Source organism: Coregonus lavaretus (assembly GCF_964263955.1).
Source record: "Coregonus lavaretus genome assembly, contig: HAP1_SCAFFOLD_1186, whole genome shotgun sequence".
Classification (NCBI taxonomy): Eukaryota; Metazoa; Chordata; class Actinopteri; order Salmoniformes; family Salmonidae; genus Coregonus; species Coregonus lavaretus.
In genome coordinates this window covers 72,501-94,563 of record NW_028166989.1, presented here as the reverse complement: position 1 = coordinate 94,563, position 22,063 = coordinate 72,501, and the positions used below count along the sequence as shown (strand labels likewise).

The 22,063-nt window shown below is 44.0% G+C and overlaps 4 protein-coding genes across 7 annotated transcripts in view; 3 read left to right on the top strand and 1 right to left on the bottom strand.

The window, feature by feature from the left end:
* LOC311114028 (vitamin K-dependent protein S-like) overlaps positions 1-9,996 on the top strand; it is a 33,834-nt gene extending 23,838 nt beyond the window's left edge. The window contains 5 exon segments of the mRNA XM_084189303.1: positions 4,569-4,733; positions 6,598-6,766; positions 8,339-8,475; positions 8,550-8,772; positions 9,762-9,996. Of these exon segments, the coding sequence (XP_084045429.1) occupies positions 4,569-4,733; positions 6,598-6,766; positions 8,339-8,475; positions 8,550-8,772; positions 9,762-9,955 (888 nt within the window). The 3' untranslated portion in view covers positions 9,956-9,996.
* A 139-nt stretch (positions 9,997-10,135) lies between these two features.
* Positions 10,136-13,326, top strand: LOC311114031 (thioredoxin-like protein 4B). Of its 2 annotated transcripts, none has more exons than XM_084189308.1 (3): positions 10,136-11,394; positions 11,950-12,101; positions 12,261-13,326. In XM_084189308.1, the coding sequence occupies exons 1-3, from the start codon at positions 11,263-11,265 to the stop codon at positions 12,424-12,426; spliced, it is 450 nt and encodes a 149-aa protein (XP_084045434.1). In that variant the 5' UTR covers positions 10,136-11,262; the 3' UTR covers positions 12,427-13,326. The 2 variants fall into 2 exon arrangements, with proteins under 2 accessions (XP_084045434.1, XP_084045435.1); XM_084189309.1 differs by having other exon boundaries at positions 11,308-11,739.
* Positions 13,327-14,813: 1,487 nt separating this feature from the next.
* On the bottom strand, positions 14,814-17,098 carry LOC311114029 (cotranscriptional regulator ARB2A homolog). Of its 2 annotated transcripts, none has more exons than XM_084189305.1 (2): positions 15,219-17,098; positions 14,814-15,128 (listed from the first exon to the last, which is right to left on the bottom strand). In XM_084189305.1, exons 1-2 carry the CDS (start codon positions 16,019-16,021, stop codon positions 14,897-14,899), a joined length of 1,035 nt encoding a protein of 344 aa, XP_084045431.1. In that variant the 5' UTR covers positions 16,022-17,098; the 3' UTR covers positions 14,814-14,896. The 2 variants fall into 2 exon arrangements, with proteins under 2 accessions (XP_084045431.1, XP_084045430.1); XM_084189304.1 differs by having other exon boundaries at positions 15,051-16,155; positions 16,484-17,098.
* A 4,192-nt stretch (positions 17,099-21,290) lies between these two features.
* LOC311114030 (large ribosomal subunit protein uL16m-like) overlaps positions 21,291-22,063 on the top strand; it is a 9,485-nt gene continuing 8,712 nt past the window's right edge. For both annotated transcript variants that reach the window (XM_084189306.1, XM_084189307.1), the window contains exons 1-2: positions 21,291-21,525; positions 21,761-21,832. In XM_084189306.1, coding sequence (XP_084045432.1) covers positions 21,459-21,525; positions 21,761-21,832 — 139 coding nt within the window. In that variant the 5' untranslated portion in view covers positions 21,291-21,458. The remainder of the gene's footprint in view (positions 21,526-21,760; positions 21,833-22,063) is intronic.

Sequence of the window (22,063 nt, the reverse complement as noted above, 5' to 3'; positions counted from 1 at the left end):
AACCTGAGGGCCTGTCTTTAGTAATCTGCCCAACCTGAGGGCCTGTCTTTAGTAATTTGCCCAACCTGAGGGCCTGTCTTTTTGTTGCCCAGATGGGTTCCATCTGGATCCAGTGTTAAGATGCGGTGATGTTATATATATATATATACTACCGTTCAAAAGTTTGGGGTCACTTAGAAATGTCATTTTTTTCTAAATAAAAGCAATTTTTTTGTCCATTATAATAACATCAAATTGATCAGAAATACAGTGTAGACATTGTTAATGTTGTAAATGGCTATTGTAGCTGGAAACGGCTGATTTTTAATGGAATATCTACATAGGCGTACAGAGGCCCATTATCAGCAACCATCAGTCCTGTGTTCCAATGGCACATTGTGTTTGCTAATCCAAGTTTATCATTTTAAAAGGCTAATTGATCATTAGAAAAACCTTTTTGCAATTATGTTAGCACAGCTGAACACTGTTGTGCTGATTAAAGAAGCAATAAAACTGGCCTTCTTGAGACTAGTTGAGTATCTGGAGCATCAGCAATTGTGGGTTCGATTACAGGCTCAAAATGACCAGAAACAAAAAACTTTCTTCTGAAACTCGCCAGTCTATTCTTGTTCTGAGAAATGAAGGCTATTCCATGCGAGAAATTGCCAAGAAACTGAAGATCTCGTACAACGCTGTGTACTACTCCCTTCACAGAACAGCACAAACTGGCTCTAACCAGAATAGACAGAGGAGTGGGAGGCCCTGGTGCACAACTGAGCAAGAGGACAAATACATTAGAGTGTCTAGTTTGAGAAACAGACACCTCACAAGTCCTCAACAAAATGTCTAAGTGACCCCAAGCTTTTGAACGGTAGTGTATATTTATGTATACATATACAGTGGGGAGAACAAGTATTTGATACACTGTCGATTACTTGTTCTCCCCACTGTATTTATATAATGAATATGAATTCGGAGGGCAGAAATGATTAAATATTAAAGCATTAGACCAGGGTTCTTCAATTCCGGTCCTGGAGGGCCGAAACACCTCTGTTTTTCATCCTCTCCTTCTAATCAGGGGCTAATTCAGACCTGGGACACCAGGTGAGTGCAATTAACTACCAGGTAGAAATAAAAAACAGAAGTGTTTCGGCCCTCCAGGACCGGAATTGAAGAACCCTGCATTAGACTAAAGGCTTCAGTCATACAAAAGTTATACTTAAATCCGAACTGGTTCTCTAGCAAATTAGTAAGATTGTCTCACCCCAATGTTCAAGAATGGCCTTTTTCCCTTTATTCAGATTACAACCTCTCACTTTCAGTTATTTGAAAAGGAAATAATCTCCCAAATATCACTATTTCTAAAACAAGCCATAGAAAGTTGGTTGCAATTTCAGTTTAATCCACCAGAAAAGACAGAACAAATATTACAACAAATATTATGGTTAAACTCAAATATACTAATTGACAAAAAAAACATTATTTTTTTAATTTCTTTTTTTTTTAATGGTATAATCTTTGTAAATTATATCATAAATAGGACTGGTGGAGTTATGTCACAAAAATATATGGAAATGTCTGCTCTATCCAAAATGACAACCAACTGATTGCAGCATTACCGCCAAAATGGAGGAGGCAAGTGGAAAGGGGGAGAAGGTAAGGAACTTGTCTGTCGGCATTAAAGACAAAAGATTGGCTAAAGAAAATAGTGATAAATAAAAAAGTATACCAGTTTCATTTAAGGACCAGATTTTTTCGATGTACCGATTCCATGGCACATGGTTTATGAACGGATACACAAAACGATGCCGGATTCAAAAAATAGTTTTTCAATTTAATTATTATACAAAATTATTGCGACCAATAGAATGTTATGTACAGTGCATTCTGAAAGTATTCAGACCCCTTGATTTTTTCCACATTTTGTTACGTTACAGGCTTACTCTAAAATTGATTAAATATATTTTTTTCTCAACAAGCTTCAAAGCAAAAACAGGTTTTTAGAAATGTTTGCAAATGTATAACAAATCAAAAACTGAAATATCACATTTACATAAGGATTCAAACCCTTTACTCAGTACTTTGTTGAAGCACCTTTGGCAGCGATTACAGCCTCGAGTCTTCTTGGGTATGATGCTACAAGCTTGGCACACCTGTATTTGGGGAGTTTCTCCCATTCTTCTCTGCAGATCCTCTCAAGCTCTGTCAGGTTGGATGGGGAGCATCGCTGCACAGCTATTTTCAGGTCTCTCCAGAGATGTTCGATTGGGTTCAAGTCTGGGCTCTGGCTGGGCCACTCAAGGACATTCAGAGACTTGTCCCGAAGCCACTCCTGCACTGACTAGTCTCCCAGTCCCTTCCTCTGAAAAACATCCCCACAACATGATGCTGCCACCACCATGCTTCATTGTAGGGATGGTGCCAGATTTCCACCAGACGTGACACTTGGCATTCAGGTCAAAGAGTTCTATCTTGGTTTCATCAGACCAGAGAATCTTGTTTCTCATGGTCTGAGAGTCCTTTAGGTGCCTTTTGGCAAACTCCTAGCGGGCTGTCATGTGCCTTTTACTGAGTGGCTTCCGTCTGGCCACTACACCATAAAGACCTGATTGGTGGAGTGCTGCAGAGATGGTTGTCCTTCTGGAAGGTTCTCCCATCTCCACAGAGGAACTCTGGAGCTCTGTCAGAGTGACCATCGGGTTCTTGGTCACCTCCCTGACCAAGGACCTTTACCCCCGATTGCTCAGTTTGCTCAGCTCTAGGAAGAGTCTTTGTGGTTCCAAACTTATTCCATTTAAGAATTGGGGGCCACTGTGATCTTGGGGACCTTCAATTCTACAGACATTTTTTGGTACCCTTCCCCAGATCTGTGCCTCGACACAATGTCTCGGAGCTCTACGGACAATTCCTTTGACCTCATGGCTTGGTTTTTGCTCTGACATGCACTGTCAACTGTGGGACCTTATATAGACAGGTGTGTGCTTTTCCAAATCATGTCCAATCAATTGAATTTACCACAGGTGGACTCCAATCAAGTTGTAGAAACATCTCAAGGATGATCAATGGAAACGGCATGCACCTGAGCTCAATTTCGAGTCTCATGGCAAAGGGTCTGAATACTTATGAAAATAAGGTATTTCTGTTTTTTATTTGTAATATATTTGCAGAAATTTCAAAAAACCTGTTTTTGCTTTGTCACTATAGGATATTGTGTGTAGATTAATGATTAATTAAAAAAAATTTTTAATCCATTTTAGAATAAGGCTGTAACGTAACAAAATGTGGAAAAAGTCAAGGGGTCTGAATACTTTCCGAATGCACTGTATACGGGGGATACAACCATCCCAGCTCTTCAGATTTTGCTGCTAAGAGATAATTTGTTTTAGATCATTTGTTTTGGTACTGCCCATATGTAGCTTGTCTTTTGTCACAGGTTCAGGAATGGCTGAAAAATTGCAACATTTACCTGGAGAAAACACTGCAAATAGCACTGCCGGGTGATTTGAAAAATCATAGCCAATCAATCAATAATAAAATAATACTCTTAGAAAATGTGTTTATCTTTCATTTACAGTCTGTAGAAAACTATGAGAATTCAAAAGGTTCAGAACTTTTGTGAAACATCACAACACAGTAAAATAAATATATGGCAGCTAGAAATCAAAACTGGATGGTCTTCAGAGATAGATGGGAGGGGTTGAGGGTAGCTGAAGGATGGGACTAAAAACAAACAAAAGATAACTCATATAAAATACACTGTCTGTGAAATGATTGTAGTATGTATAAGCTGGAAGTAGAAGCCTAAGTGTTGTTGTCCATTAGTTTACTCCAATTAGGGGAGGGGTGGTAGGGTTAGGGGAAAATAATAAAGGAAAATATATTTTAAAAAATATTTATTTTAAATATTTATATTTTTAAAACAAATATATATATGGGGTTTGGAAATTACATTGATAGAAGCCACAATCTGTCTGCAATATTAAAGCTGATCTAACCCATAACAAAATGAAAGATCCGGCGATGTTTTATTATTGTGATGTAATGTTGATGTTGTTGTTGTTGTGTAATGTTGTTGTTGTTGTGTAATGTTGTTGTTGTTGTGTAATGTTGTTGTTGTTGTGTAATGTTGTTGTTGTGTAATGTTGTTGTTGTTGTGTAATGCTGTCGTTGTTGTGTAATGCTGTTGTTGTTGTGTAATGTTGTTGTTGTTGTTATGTAATGTTGTTGTTGTGTGTTGTTGTTGTTGTTGTGTAATGTTGTTGTTGTGTAATGTTGTTGTTGTTGTGTAATGTTGTTGTTGTTGTGTAATGCTGTTGTTGTTGTGTAATGTTGTTGTTGTTGTTATGTAATGTTGTTGTTGTGTGTTGTTGTTGTGTAATGTTATTGTTGTGTAATGTTGTTGTTGTGTAATGTTGTTGTTGTTGTGTAATGTTGTTGTTGTTGTGTAATGTTGTTGTTGTTGTGTAATGTTGTTGTTGTTGTTATGTAATGTTGTTGTTGTTGTTGTGTAATGTTGTTGTTGTTGTGTAATGTTGTGTAATGTTGTTGTTGTTGTGTAATGTTGTTGTTGTTGTTGTGTAATGTTGTAGATCTCAGTAGATGAACTGGAGTCCAGTATCAGTGTTAAGATCAGTAAGGAAGCTGTGATGAGCATCAACAGCCCTGAGAGTCTCTTTACGTCCATTAACGGGAAACTGGAGACCAAGGTGTACATTGCAGGGCTGCCCAACCGCACAGACAGCATCATCAAACCGGTAAACAGCCTGCTGCCGCAACACAACAACCATAAAACAACCATAGAACAACCATAGAACAACCATACAACCATAGAACAACCATAGAACAACCATAGAACAACCATACAACAATAGAACAACCATACAACCATAGAACAACCATACAACCATAGAACAACCATACAACCATAGAACAACCATAGAACAACCATACAACAATAGAACAACCATACAACAACCATAGAACAACCATACAACCATAAAACAACCATAGAACAACCATAGAACAACCATAGAACAACCATACAACCATAGAACAACCATAGAACAACCATAAAACAACCATAGAACAACCATAGAACAACCATACAACCATAAAACAACCATACAACAACCATAGAACAACCATACAACCATAAAACAACCATAGAACAACCATAGAACAACCATACAACCATAGAACAACCATACAACCATAAAACAACCATACAACTCCCCGCCTTATCTTAGCTCATTGGTCACCATAGCAACACCCACCCGTAGTATGCGCTCCAGCAGGTATATCTCACTGGTCATTCCCAAAGCCAACACCTCCTTTGGCCGCAATTCCTTCCAGTTCTCTGCTGCCAATGACTGGAACGAATTGCAAAAATCTCTGAAGCTGGAGACTCTTATCTCCCTCAATAACTTTAAGCATCAGTTGTCAGAGCACCTTACCGATCACTGCACCTGTACACAGCCCATCTGAAATTAGCCCACCCAACTACCTCATCCCTATATTGTTATTTATTTTGCTCTTTTGCACCCCAGTATCTCTATTTGCACATAATCTCTTGCACATCTAGCATTCCAGTGTTAATACTATTGTAATTATTCTGCACTATAGCCTATTTATTGCCTTACCTCCATAACTTGCTACATTTGCACACACTGTATATATATTTTCTGTTGTATTTCTGACTTTGTTTTTTACCCCATATGTAACTCTGTGTTGTTTTTATTGCACTACTTTGCTTTATCTTGGCCAGGTCGCAGTTGTAAATGAGAACCTGTTCTCAACTGGCTTACCTGGTTAAATAAAGGTGAAATAAATAAAATAAAAAAACAACCATAGAACAACCATACAACAATAGAACAACCATAGAACAACCATAGAACAACCATACAACCATAGAACAACCATAGAACCATAGAACAACCATAGAACAACCATACAACCATAAAACAACCATACAACAACCATACAACCATAAAACAACCATAGAACAACCATAGAACAACCATACAACCATAGAACAACCATACAACCATAAAACAACCATACAACCATAGAACAACCATACAACAAGAGAACAACCATAGAACAACCATAGAACAACCATAAAACAACTATAGAACAACCATACAACCATAAAACAACCATAGAACAACCATAGAACAACCATACAACCATAGAACAACCATATAACAACCATACAACCATAGAACAACCATATAACAACCATATAACAACCATACAACCATAGAACAACCATAAAACAACCATAAAACAACCATAGAACAACCATAGAACAACCATACAACCATAAAACAACCATAGAACAACCATAGAACAACCATACAACCATAAAACAACCATAGAACAACCATAAAACAACCATAGAACAACCATAGAACAACCATACAACCATAGAACAACCATAGAACAACCATACAACCATAGAACAAACCATAGAATAAACACTCAACCAATAACCACACAAATAATTAGCAGATAATCGCTCGACGACCACAGAACAACCATAAAATAATGATTCCATAACCATAAAACAACCCATCCTACAACCACCTAATAACATTGATGTATGTAACCCCTGTATAGATTAACCCTCGTCTGGACGGCTGTATCCGGGGCTGGAACCTGATGAACCAAGGGGCGTCTGGGGTGAAAGAGGTTATCCAGGAAAAGGAGAGTAAACACTGTTTCCTGCACGTAGAGAGAGGGACCTACTTCACTGGAGCAGGACTGGCTCACTTCAACATAGACTACAGTGAGTAGTGTACACTATACTGGCTCACTTCAACATAGACTACAGTGAGTAGTGTACACTATACTGGCTCACTTCAACATAGACTACAGTGAGTAGTGTACACTATACTGGCTCACTTCAACATAGACTATACTGGCTCACTTCAACATAGACTACAGTGAGTAGTGTACACTATACTGGCTCACTTCAACATAGACTACAGTGAGTAGTGTACACTATACTGGCTCACTTCAACGTAGACTACAGTGAGTAGTGTACACTATACTGGCTCACTTCAACATAGACTACAGTGAGTAGTGTACACTATACTGGCTCACTTCAACATAGACTACAGTGAGTAGTGTACACTATACTGGCTCACTTCAACATAGACTACAGTGAGTAGTGTACACTATACTGGCTCACTTCAACGTAGACTACAGTGAGTAGTGTACACTATACTGGCTCACTTCAACGTAGACTACAGTGAGTAGTGTACACTATACTGGCTCACTTCAACGTAGACTACAGTGAGTAGTGTACACTATACTGGCTCACTTCAACGTAGACTACAGTGAGTAGTGTACACTATACTGGCTCACTTCAACGTAGACTACAGTGAGTAGTGTACACTATACTGGCTCACTTCAACGTAGACTACAGTGAGTAGTGTACACTATACTGGCTCACTTCAACGTAGACTACAGTGAGTAGTGTACACTATACTGGCTCACTTCAACGTAGACTACAGTGAGTAGTGTACACTATACTGGCTCACTTCAACATAGACTACAGTGAGTAGTGTACACTATACTGGCTCACTTCAACATAGACTACAGTGAGTAGTGTACACTATACTGGCTCACTTCAACATAGACTGCAGTGAGTAGTGTACACTATACTGGCTCACTTCAACATAGACTGCAGTGAGTAGTGTACACTATACTGGCTCACTTCAACATAGACTACAGTGAGTAGTGTACACTATACTGGCTCACTTCAACATAGACTACAGTGAGTAGTGTACACTATACTGGCTCACTTCAACATAGACTACAGTGAGTAGTGTACACTATACTGGCTCACTTCAACATAGACTACAGTGAGTAGTGTACACTATACTGGCTCACTTCAACATAGACTACAGTGAGTAGTGTACACTATACTGGCTCACTTCAACGTAAACTACAGTGAGTAGTGTACACTATACTGGCTCACTTCAACGTAGACTACAGTGAGTAGTGTACACTATACTGGCTCACTTCAACATAGATTACAGTGAGTAGTGTACACTATACTGGCTCACTTCAACATAGATTACAGTGAGTAATAGCAGTTAATATACTACTACAGTGGACTATATTCTACTACAACAGTGATTCTCCAGATGATTGTGAAATAGGGGGGGGGTTTACATAGACCTCTGTTTACTAAGGCGGTCTTTGGTGCTTCTGTTTCTAACTGTGTGTGTGTGTGTGTGTGTGTGTGTGTGTGTGTGTGTGTGTGTGTGTGTGTGTGTGTGTGTGTGTGTGTGTGTGTGTGTGTGTGTGTGTGTGTGTGTGTGTGTGTGTGTGTGTGTGTGTGTGTGTATAGGTGAGTCGGGGAGCTGGAGGGTTGATCTGAAGATAAGTATCCGTCCGTCCAGCAGCACAGGAGTTCTCTTCGCTCTGGTCGTCAACGATACCGTCCCCCTGTCTGTCGCCGTGGTTACGCAAGGACCTGACGATGCTGTGAGTTCAGCAACGATCCCCGCGCGCGCGCACACACGCACACACACACTCACATCCCCTCCTCCTTTCTCCAGCACCTGCAGGTGTTCCTGGATGGGGTGTCCGTGGCGGTGCTACAGTCGTTGATGTTGTGTTACCCTGACCGTCTGTCTGTAGAGCTGACTGTCACCCCCACTACCCTGGAGATCATCGCTAACTCCTCCACGTGGTCCTACAGCCTCCCTGACGGGGCGCTGGATCGACTCAACGCCACAATGATGACACACTCTGTCAGCACATGCATAGGAGGACTGCCAGGTAACTAGCTAGTTACTTACTACCAAACTAACTAACTAGTAGCTGACTAACCACCATGATTCTGCCGTTCAGGGCATGCATAGGAGGACTGCCAGGTAACTAGCTAGTTACTTACTACCAAACTAACTAACTAGTAGCTAACTAACCACCATGATTGGGCGGCAGGTAGCTTAGTGGGTAAGAGCGTTGTGCCAGTAACCGAAAGGTCGCTGGTTCTAATCCCCAAGCCGACTAGGTGAAAAATCTGTCGATGTGCCCTTAAGCAAGGCACTTAACCCTAATTGCTCATGTAAGTCGCTCTGGATAAGAGCGTCCGCTAAATGACTGAAATGAAATGTAAATGATTCTTCCATTCAGGACATGCATAGGAGGACTGCCAGGTAACTAGCTAGTTACTTACTACCAAACTAACTAACTAGTAGCTAACTAACCACCATGATTCTGCCGTTCAGGACATGCATAGGAGGACTACCAGGTAACTAGCTAGTTACTTACTACCTAACTAACTAGTAGCTAACTAACCATAGGAGGACTACCAGGTAACTAGCTAGTTACTTACTAACTAACTAGTAGCTAACTAACCATAGGAGGACTACCAGGTTGGTGAAACTGACTAACGTAGTCCATATTTCATCATTTATTCAGATTTCATTGATGAAGTGTTTGGGGGGTATTTAATCTCTCCCTCCCTCCCCCTCCTCCTTTCCCTCCCTCCCTCCCTCCCTCCCCCTTTCCCTCCCTCTCTCCCTCCCTCCCTCCTCCCTCCTCCCTCCCTTCCTTCCTTCCTTCCTTCCTTCCTTCCTTCCTTCCTTCCTTCCCCTCCCTCCCTCCCTCCCTCCCTCCTCCCTCCTCCCTCCCTTCCTTCCTTCCTTCCTTCCGTCCGTCCTTCCTCCCCCTCCTCCTTTCCCTCCCTCCCTTCCCCCCTCCCTCCCTCCCTCCCTCCCTTCCCCTCCCTCCCTCCCTTCCTCCCTCCGTCCGTCCGTCTCCAGATACTATCCCAGCCTCCTCCACCCCAGTGTCAGCCTACTACCACGGCTGTCTGGACGTCAACATCAACGGTCGGCTGTTAGACTTCGACGAGGCAGTCAGTAAACACAACAGCATTAAGTCCCACTCCTGCCCCCCTGTCTCGCCCCCCAAGACACACTCTGACGACCCCCACCACTCACCCTACAGGAAGTGACCTCACAGCCAGGTCGACCAATCACCGCACATCTCTGGAAAGGAGGAGGGGAGGGAGGGAAAGGGGGAGGGAGGGAAAGGAGGGAGGGAGGGAGGGAGGGAAAGGAGGAGGGGGAGGGAGGGAAAGGAGGAGGGGGAGGGAGGGAAAGGAGGAGGGGGAGGGAGATGGAGGGAGGAGGGGAAGGGAGGGAAAGATGGTGGGTGGACTTGCACAATGCAGTCATTTCTGTTTATTTAGTTTCCTGCACTCGTGGTTAGACTGTTTTTATTGGACATGACACCCCCTCACCATCACCCCACCATGGTTTGTATTTCCTTTAAAAAGCACCTGGGTCTGTTACTTTGACACTGTCTGATCTAGCTTTGACACTTGTTCTGATGCCAGGAGTTCCATAGACATGTAGTGAAACAGCAGAGCTCTGGAAGGTTCTGATACAGTGGATTGACCCGGGGTAGATGGTTCTGTTATATATGTAGAGGAAGGTTCTGATACAGTGGATTGACCTGGGGTAGATGGTTCTGTTATATATGTAGAGGAAGGTTCTGATACAGTGGATTGACCTGGGGTAGATGGTTCTGTTATATATGTAGAGGAAGGTTCTGATACAGTGGATCGACCTGGGGTAGATGGTTCTGTTATATATGTAGAGGAAGGTTCTGATACAGTGGATTGACCTGGGGTAGATGGTTCTGTTATATATGTAGAGGAAGGTTCTGATACAGTGGATTGACCTGGGGTAGATGGTTCTGTTATATATGTAGAGGAAGGTTCTGATACAGTGGATTGACCCAGGGTAGATGGTTCTGTTATATATGTAGAGTAGATAGATAGATGGCTGGATAGATATGGACCACATGCAGGGTGATTTTTGGTTCTCTGTTTTGTGTCTCGTCTCTCTCCCTTTCTTCAGAGACACCCCAATGGTTGATGTATATAAAAACAAGCTCACATTAATATATAAGTTAAATGTAGTTGTTTTTTGTTGATGGATTGAGTGTTTTGTGTGTGTTTATTTTTAACAAAAGTGATCCAAAGCATGCCTGCTTTGGTACGTAAAACTGTGATTGTGTCTGAAATCTTTCTAGCCTACTGCTTACTAAATGTACTAATCATACTACATACGAACATACTAATAAAGTGCAGTATTAACTTGAAACAAAGTTTAAAGCGACAATTATTAACATACTGGCTCAAACGACAGGAATGAAGCAGCGGACACTAGCGTCTGTTCGCTCACTGTTTCTGGCGGACGTTTTATGGTGTTACACAGCCTACCTTCGTCAAACTGCTAGCCAGCAGCTAACAAAATGAGTTTGTTTTTGCCCAAATTGTCATGCAAAAAGGACATAGACGAGGTAATAAAAACTGTCGCTGAAAAGGTTTTAGTTCTTCGGTTCGGGAGAGACGAAGACTCGGTCTGCCTGCAGCTTGATGAGATTGTAAGTAGCTAACGTTAGCATGTGTCGCTAGCATGCTAGCTGCAGTTTGATGAAATTGTAAGTAGCTAACGTTAGCATGTGTCGTCGCTAGCATGCTAGCTGCAGCTTGATGAGATTGTAAGTAGCTAACGTTAGCATGTGTCGCTAGCATGCTAGCTGCAGCTTGATGAGATTGTAAGTAGCTAACGTTAGCATGTGTCGCTAGCATGTTAGCTGCAGCTTGATGAGATTGTAAGTAGCTAACGTTAGCATGTGTCGCTAGCATGTTAGCTGCAGCTTGATGAGATTGTAAGTAGCTAATGTTAGCATGTGTCGCTAGCATGCTAGCTGCAGCTTGATGAGATTGTAAGTAGCTAATGTTAGCATGTGTCGCTAGCATGCTAGCTGGGTAGCTAGCTCTACCAACTAACTACTGCAATATTGTGGCCAGTAAACATTGATGCAAGACGGGCATGTCAGTTGTTAGTAGCATTTACACCAACACTGTCAATTACTTTTTTTGCAACGTTTCAGTCTGTCTGAATCGGAATGCCAGTGTTGTCATTCTTTTGCCAGCTGTCCAAAACATCCCACGACCTGAGTAACATGGCTTCAATCTACATCGTGGATGTGGACTCAGCCCCCATCTACACGAGATACTTCGACATCAGCTACATCCCATCTACTGTCTTCTTCTTCAACGGACAACACATGAAGGTTGATTATGGGTGAGTGGTGGCATGTTAGGGTTGACATGAGGAGAAGGAAGATAGCCTACGCTGGACTCGGACGCTAGAATACCACAGGCTGGTTTCAGCTGTAACACTCCCCTTCAGTGGATAATCAGGCTTATAGCTAAAACACTGTTGTCCCTTGTCCCCACACAGGTCTCCAGATCACACCAAGTTTGTGGGCAGTTTTAAGACCAAGCAGGACTTCGTGGATCTGATCGAGGTGATCTACAGAGGAGCTATGAGAGGGAAGATGATCGTCCAGAGTCCCATCGACCCTCAGAACATCCCCAAGTACGACCTGCTCTACCATGGGATCTAGCCCCATCACGACCTGCTCTACCACGGGATCTAGCCCCATCACGACCTGCTCTACCACGGGATCTAGCCCCCGTCACGACCTGCTCTACCACGGGATCTAGCCCCCGTCACGACCTGCTCTACCACGGGATCTAGCCCCATCACGACCTGCTCTACCACGGGATCTAGCCCCGTCACGACCTGCTCTACCACGGGATCTAGTTTTTAAATTTCACCACAATTCCCCACCCTTCAGCGCGGTTACAAGCACCCTGGCTGCAGATCTCGTCGGGCGGCCGACAGCACGGTTTGAGCGCTCAAGCTGCCGAGAATTCATGTGAAAAGAAACCGTCTGACGAGCACAGAACGGATTGGCCCGGCCTGGACAATTGTGGTATTGACCTTATCTAGAGACACCACTGCAGCTGGCGCCATCTCACTTGACCATTAAACTGATGTACTGTTTGTTGAAACTGTCTGTAACTTGACGTTGATATTTCCCTAGGGAAATAGATCTCTATATGAGACGGATACATGTCAGGGTGGACAACGTCCTTTTATTTCTTCCAATGAAGACCCATTTACAGCTTGGAGCTGACGGTTCTTGTTGCCTCATAGTGTGAATGCTGAGCCTAATGTATGTCTGGTGAGAAGGTCTGAACCTTTTGAACTTTTGTTAATAAATGTGTCGCTTCAAATAATGTTGGTTTGATCTCTATTATAGAGGACCAACAAGAAATCATTATCTGCTAAATTGTTAGCTACATAAAAGTAATAAGACCATTCACAGTGCTGGAGATCCTTGTATTATTTATCCCAGGCACCACATGCTGAATGACTTGCATCAATTTGGAGATTTGTTGGTATTTTGGTCCATTTAATATGAGTATTTTCAAAAAGTAAACAAAAATGTCAAACTTGATGAATGGATATTTTCTTTAGTTTATCATACTGCAGTCATCAACATTTTTCATGAATTTTAACCACTTTAAAATGGACATGCATCAATCACGTAAAAGCCCATTTCATACAGAATGTTACAAACTGAACTACATTTAGTAACTTCCTTTGAAGAGATGGTGATTGGGTCTAAACAGGCTTTTGGTGTTTGGTAAGTCTTTCTTTCAGTGAACTTCTCGTTACCTGACGTTTCCAGAAAGTCAGACTTCCCACACCAACTCATTATTCTCCGTTTCTGAAGCGTCTGCATTCACTGTGTTGTGTGGTGACCCTTAGATATATTCATTCACTGTGTTGTGTGGTGACCCTTAGATATATTCATTCCCTGTGTTGTGTGGTGACCCTTAGATATATTCATTCCCTGTGTTGTGTGGTGACCCTTAGATATATTCATTCCCTGTGTTGTGTGGTGACCCTTAGATATATTCATTCACTGTGTTGTGTGGTGACCCTTAGATATATTCATTCCCTGTGTTGTGTGGTGACCCTTAGATATATTCATTCCCTGTGTTGTGTGGTGACCCTTAGATATATTCATTCACTGTGTTGTGTGGTGACCCTTAGATATATTCATTCCCTGTGTTGTGTGGTGACCCTTAGATATATTCATTCACTGTGTTGTGTGGTGACCCTTAGATATATTCATTCCCTGTGTTGTGTGGTGACCCTTAGATATATTCATTCCCTGTGTTGTGTGGTGACCCTTAGATATATTCATTCCCTGTGTTGTGTGGTGACCCTTAGATATATTCACTCCCTGTGTTGTGTGGTGACCCTTAGATATATTCATTCCCTGTGTTGTGTGGTGACCCTTAGATATATTCATTCACTGTGTTGTGTGGTGACCCTTAGATATATTCATTCCCTGTGTTGTGTGGTGACCCTTAGATATATTCATTCCCTGTGTTGTGTGGTGACCCTTAGATATATTCATTCACTGTGTTGTGTGGTGACCCTTAGATATATTCACTCACTGTGTTGTGTGGTGACCCTTAGATATATTCATTCACTGTGTTGTGTGGTGACCCTTAGATATATTCTCCAGACTTGCCCAGAGGGAATTGTTGATATGCTGTACATTCTTTTATTCTAGATAACATTTTTATTTGGAAAAATGTGCCATTTTACAGATAGAAAGATGAAAAAAAAGTATTTATCCACAATCTGCTGTGGACAAGTCCGGTCCTGGAGTGTCCTTAACAAAATGAAACAAAAATATTTAGTCCGACTTCATCCAGTGTCCAGAAAAATGTATTAGCATGAATTAGACACTTACTGAGCAAAAGGCCACAAGATAAACCCTCAATTCCAAACGTGCCCCTTGTACTTCACTGGTGCTGTCAGGGCGGCAGGTAGCTTTAGTGGTTAAGAGCGTTGTGCCAGTAACCGAAAGGTCGCTGGTTCTAATCCCCGAGCCGACTAGGTGAAAAATCTGTCGATGTGCCCTTGAGCAAGGCACTTAACCCTAATTGCTCCTGTAAGTCGCTCTGGATAAGAGCGTCTGCTAAATGACTAAAATGTAAATGTAAATGTCAGGGCGGCCCGGTGTGAGGTCTGATCTGGCCCACGGTGCTCCTGCTGCGGGTCACCATACTAAAGCTGGTGGGTGGTTTGGGACTCAGTGTTTTGGAGAAGAACCTGAACACAGACTCCATGCAGACAGCTGGAGCCGCCTCGTGACTCTGTGTCCCGGCTGACATCTGAGGGCATCCTGCTTTCAGCGACCCCACCGGCTGGTTCAGGGGCTTGGAGCTCAGCACCCACCTAAAAAGACAAATGGGTTACGGAATGTGCAATGTCAAAGATAATATATTGTCAATTACTTCCCTGGTTATATAAAAGACATCATCCCACCTCCTGGAGCGCGTCTTCAGCCACTCCCGGCCCTCCGCGTCCAATGGCTGGTGCCACAGGCTGTGGGAGGAGTCCAGGAAGGCCGCCGCCCACACCTGCCTCACCACTTGCTGCGGGCGTCGGCACAGCAGGTCCACGAACGCCAGGCCTCCGTAACCGTGCGCTACCACGACGACACGCCGGGAGACGCAGCGCGACACTAGGAGGTCCCAGACGCGGTGCACGTGCTCCTCCGGGGTCTCCCCGACGCCTCCTCCCTGGTTGGGGTTCATCAGGAGGACAGAGCTGCCCTCCTCCAGGGCCCTCCTCACGTAGGGCATCATGCTGCCTCTCTCCAGCCCCTCGCTGGCAGCAGCCCTCCAGCTCCACAGCCCACAGCGCATCGTTCCCCGGTCCTGGACCACCAGCAGCAGGGTGGCAGGGCTCTCCAGGGCCCCAGGGGATAGGTAGACGTAGTCCTGGCTGGGGGCTCCTCGCTGGGGGCTGAAGGAGACCCCGTGGTCCCCATGCCCCTTGGGCTCTGCTGGAGGTGGGAGGTAGAGCCTGGTGAGGTGCAGCTGCTCCTCCAGGAGAGAGTGAACGTGTTGGGTGACGTGAAGACACAACGCCTGGTCCTCCCTCTGGGTGGCGTCCGGGTCACAGCCCCGCTGGAACCGGAACGAGAAGGGCTCCTGGGTGACCCGGTGACACAGACACCCGTCCGAGGTGAAGCGATACGGGAAGACTGAGGGAGGGGACACAGCCTGACCCCGCTGGCTCTGGGTCTGACCCTGGGTCTTAGCGGTGTCCACCATTAACTCCATCCTGGTGCAAAGCAGAGAGGGAGATGGTAAACACAGGGGGGAGCTATCTGATCCCGTTAGCCTCTAGCCTAGGAGGCTATCTGATCCCGTTAGCCTCTAGCCTAGGAGGCTATCTGATCCTGTTAGCCTCTAGCCTAGGAGGCTATCTGATCCCGTTAGCCTCTAGCCTAGGAGGCTATCTGATCCCGTTAGCCTCTAGCCTAGGAGGCTATCTGATCCCGTTAGCCTCTAGCCTAGGAGGCTATCTGATCCCGTTAGCCTCTAGCCTAGGAGGCTATCTGATCCCGTTAGCCTCTAGCCTAGGAGGCTATCTGATCCCGTTAGCCTCTAGCCTAGGAGGCTATCTGATCCCGTTAGCCTCTAGCCTAGGAGGCTGCTATCTGATCCCGTTAGCCTCTAGCCTAGGAGGCTATCTGATCCCGTTAGCCTCTAGCCTAGGAGGCTATCTGATCCCGTTATAGCCTAGCAGTACTGAGTAAGCAAGCACATCATTATTTGTAGTCAGGGATCATTTTACATTTCATGTAATAGATAGTGGGGTCCCAAATTATTGACACCCTTTGATAAAGATGAGCAAAAACGACTGTATAAAAATAATACAAATACTGAGCTATATTGTATGCTACATTTTTTGTGGGTAATTATATTATTTTATGCTAATACAATTGCTCCACTGGTGTGCGTAGCCAAAGAGCTCTATGTTCATGTCATCCGGCTAATGTAAACGCCTGGAGTTCGCTATACGGCACTGGCACTTGGATTGGAACCGGTGCTCTTTGGCCAGGCACACCGGTGGTGGGTTTGGAGTCTAAATAAGGATGCATGAGCAGAAAATAACTGTACAATATGGTGGTGGATCTTTGATGTTATGGGGGCTGTTTTGCTTCCACTGGTCCTAAGGGGCCCTTGTTAAGGTCAACAGCATCATTAACTTTACCAAGTAACAGGACATTTTAGCCCAAAACCTGGTTGCCTCTGTCAGCAGGCTGAAACTTGGCCTCAAGTGGATCTTCCAGCAAGACAATGACCCCAAGCACACATCAAAATCCACAAAGAAATGGTTAATTGACCACAACATGTAAATGTTGCAATGGCAATCTCAGTCTCCGGACTTCAAACCCATTGAAACCCTGTGTTTTGAATTGAAGAGGGCTTCTCCATGAGATTCTCCATAAGCACATTTATACAGTCATTTTTGCTCGTCTTTATCAATGGTGTCAATCCTATTCTAATCAATAAAGGTCAAATGGTTTGCATTGCCATGTATTTTATACTAGGATTTATTTTGCATTGGATTTGTCAGTCCGTTCAGACGTTCATTTATCATCATGGCTATTGGCTAATAGCATCCCTCCTCTTTATCATCATGGCTATTGGCTAATAGCATCCCTCCTCTTTATCATCATGGCTATTGGCTAATAGCATCCCTCCTCTTTATCATCATGGCTATTGGCTAATAGCATCCCTCCTCTTTATCATCATGGCTATTGGCTAATAGCATCCCTCCTCTTTATCATCATGGCTATTGGCTAATAGCATCCCTCCTCTTTATCATCATGGCTATTGGCTAATAGCATCCCTCCTCTTTATCATCATGGCTATTGGCTAATAGCATCCCTCCTCTTTATCATCATGGCTATTGGCTAATAGCATCCCTCCTCTTTATCATCATGGCTATTGGCTAATAGCATCCCTCCTCTTTATCATCATGGCTATTGGCTAATAGCATCCCTCCTCTTTATCATCATGGCTATTGGCTAATAGCATCCCTCCTCTTTATCATCATGGCTATTGGCTAATAGCATCCCTCCTCTTTATCATCATGGCTATTGGCTAATAGCATCCCTCCTCTTTATCATCATGGCTATTGGCTAATAGCATCCCTCCTCTTTATCATCATGGCTATTGGCTAATAGCATCCCTCCTCTTTATCATCATGGCTATTGGCTAATAGCATCCCTCCTCTTTATCATCATGGCTATTGGCTAATAGCATCCCTCCTCTTTATCATCATGGCTATTGGCTAATAGCATCCCTCCTCTTTATCATCATGGCTATTGGCTAATAGCATCCCTCCTCTTTATCATCATGGCTATTGGCTAATAGCATCCCTCCTCACCAAAACATACCTGGGGAAAGAGACGCGTTGTCACTTGTTAGCCTAAAATAGGCGCTGTATGCGTTCTGGCGATCAGCTGTGTCCAAAAAACCGCAAAGAATGCACTAAACGTTACTTTACTCTCGATTGAATATTAGTAATGACTAACTCCGATGATGCTTTGACAGATGGAAGCTACAAACGAATAGCGACGATGGATCTCCCCAACCCCCATCTATAGGTCAAGGTGGTATGGAACTGCGGCGTGACACAATCAGTCACGAGATATATATCATGAAATCTAATACATATTTTTTTTAATACATTTTTAACTTCGAGATGACAAGCTTCAACCACACAGAGATGCTTTTATTTTAATATTTAAATGTTATTGTACATTTAATTCACACTCTTTATTGCTGGCAATATGTATGAAAGTATAGTGCATGTATTGTTGAGCAATATGCTATGGCCATTTCAGGGCTATCAGCTTTATCCCCACATTGGCAATTGTTTCACCATGAATGTATTATGAAGTATATGAGTTGTCTGGAGAATATATCCTATTTTCACAGTATCATGGTTGCTAGATCTTGTCTCTATATCTGCCGGGTGCTGTGAGCGTCATGTCTGTGATGACGGTTGGTGGCTTGTATCCAAAGGACCTTTTTTCACTGTGATGATCCGTCTATTTGTCTGTCTCCCTCAGTGACCCTGCCGTCATACAGGGGGTTGGACCTCTGGTGCATCTGCAGAAACACAGGGTCAGAGGTCAGAGGTTAGGGACAAGGTCAAGGATGTGGTTGATAAGAGGCAAGTTTTTCCACTACCAGAATAAATACTAACGCCTGGTCATAATGTCTCCACCATCATTTCCTATGACTGAAAACATCTTCTGGACATCAGATCAGCGATCACTAACCTCGATTTGGACGACAACTTCTACTTCAACGAGTCAGCAGCTCCAGACGTTCTGTTTACTCTGGACCAGGCCCTAATCAGCAGCTCTGGATGTTCTGCTTACTCCGGACCAGGCCCTAATCAGCAGCTCTGGATGTTCTGCTTACTCCGGACCAGGCCCTAATCAGCAGCTCTGGACGTTCTGCTTACTCCGGACCAGGCCCTAATCAGCAGCTCTGGACGTTCTGCTTACTCCGGACCAGGCCCTAATCAGCAGCTCTGGACGTTCTGCTTACTCCGGACCAGGCCCTAATCAGCAGCTCTGGACGTTCTGTTTACTCCGGACCAGGCCCTAATCAGCAGCTCTGGACGTTCTGTTTACTCTGGACCAGGCCCTAATCAGCAGCTCTGGACGTTCTGCTTACTCCGGACCAGGCCCTAATCAGCAGCTCTGGACGTTCTGCTTACTCCGGACCAGGCCCTAATCAGCAGCTCTGGACGTTCTGCTTACTCCGGACCAGGCCCTAATCAGCAGCTCTGGACGTTCTGTTTACTCCGGACCAGGCCCTAATCAGCAGCTCTGGACGTTCTGTTTACTCCGGACCAGGCCCTAATCAGCAGCTCTGGACGTTCTGTTTACTCCGGACCAGGCCCTAATCAGCAGCTCTGGACGTTCTGTTTACTCTGGACCAGGCCCTAATCAGCAGCTCTGGACGTTCTGCTTACTCCGGACCAGGCCCTCTGGACCAGGCTATTTGTACCATAAATGTGAGATTTGAACCTTGGAGTATGCAGCATTACTAGTTATTGTGTCTGGTCCTCTTATGATACATAATTATTTTGGGGGGATTATGTAGATTACATTTTCGTTTACATTTAGTTACATTTAACTGCTTGAATCCCATAATTAATTAGCCCATTCATATTGCACAATGTTCAGTACGTTTTTTCATATCGGACATACTGCACCGTAGTACACCATTTCCTGAACATTGTGTCGCAGTAAAAGGGGGTTTCATTCTACTCAGGAGCACTTCTAGTTTCCAAATCCACAGAGTTTCCACCCAGAGGAGTGTCGCTACTCAGGGGGGGGTCCACTAGTTTCCAAATCCACAGAGTTTCCACCCAGAGGAGTGTCGCTGCTCAGGGGGGTCCACTAGTTTCCAAATCCACAGAGTTTCCACCCAGAGGAGTGTCGCTACTCAGGGGGGTCCACTAGTTTCCAAATCCACAGAGTTTCCACCCAGAAGAGTGTCGCTGCTCAGGGGGGGTCCACTAGTTTCCAAATCCACAGAGTTTCCACCCAGAGGAGTGTCGCTACTCAGGGGGGTCCACTAGTTTCCAAATCCACAGAGTTTCCACCCAGAGGAGTGTCGCTGCTCAGGGGGGGTCCACTAGTTTCCAAATCCACAGAGTTTCCACCCAGAGGAGTGTCGCTGCTCAGGGGGGGTCCACTAGTTTCCAAATCCACAGAGTTTCCACCCAGAGGAGTGTCGCTACTCAGGGGGGGGGTCCACTAGTTTCCAAATCCACAGAGTTTCCACCCAGAGGAGTGTCGCTACTCGGGGAGGGTCCACTAGTTTCCAAATCCACAGAGTTTCCACCCAGAGGAGTGTCGCTGCTCAGGGGGTCCACTAGTTTCCAAATCCACAGAGTTTCCACCCAGAGGAGTGTCGCTACTCAGGGGGGTCCACTAGTTTCCAAATCCACAGAGTTTCCACCCAGAGGAGTGTCGCTACTCAGGGGGGGGGTCCACTAGTTTCCAAATCCACAGAGTTTCCACCCAGAGGAGTGTCGCTACTCGGGGAGGGTCCACTAGTTTCCAAATCCACAGAGTTTCCACCCAGAGGAGTGTCGCTGCTCAGGGGGTCCACTAGTTTCCAAATCCACAGAGTTTCCACCCAGAGGAGTGTCGCTACTCAGGGGGGTCCACTAGTTTCCAAATCCACAGAGTTTCCACCCAGAGGAGTGTCGCTGCTCAGGGGGGTCATTCTACTATCTCTACACAATGGACAGATAATTTTGTAAGGTGCAATAAATGATAGAAGTACACAAACAAAAAACATAATTATTTGTAGGCTTGACATTTATTACATTTTTTATGACAATATCTTATAGAACTACTTTTAATTATTCTTTGTATGATAACTTAGTATAAAATGTATTAATAATTGTGTACATTTTCCATAATTTCCGCACTAATTATTAATTAACAAAGTATACAGGATGGGACTTTTATTCTGAAGGGTTGCAAAAAATCCGTCACCCGGAAGTACTCTGTCATTCTTACCCGCTTCATAGCGGTGCGACCTTGTGCAAGCGTGATTTTATAAACGAACCTATTTATCGTAACCTATAATAGTTGTTTCATTGAAATGATGGTGAAGATATCATAAAAGATCAATTTCTAACATAGTTAATAGTAAATAACTTGCAGCTATGCTTTCTCTAATCAAGTCCGCTCTTGTCGGATTGGCCAACGGTGGTAGATCAACGGGGGTCCAAGGTAAGGGGGAGACTTGTGTCGCTGCAAACACTAGCTAGCTGTGAATGGCTGCCCTACAAACCAACCAGCTAGATGATCTTAAAGAAATTATCATGATTAATGATGTATTCTTGCATCTTGACACGTTTGAATACCTGCCTGCAGCCACTAGGATGATAGCTGGACTGGCTAGCTAACGGCTTTAGCTAGTTAGCTAGCTAGCAGCAATATAAAACAGTGTTTGTTTGTTGTCCAGATGTCCTGCAGAGCCATTTGAAGGTCCTGTCTGCTGGGATGAAGACATACGAGGTGCCTCCTGACTACAGCGGTAACTAACTTACTTTGCATCTTAACAATCAGTCATTTGAACTGGCTTCCTTGAATGAATTAATCAATTAAGCATTGTATTGACCCCTCTTAGCTAGAATGAATGAAGCATTGTATTGACCCCTCTTAGCTAGAATGAATGAAGCATTGTATTGACCCCTCTTAGCTAGAATGAATGAAGCATTGTGTTGACCCCTCTTAGCTAGAATGAATGAATGAAGCATTGTATTGA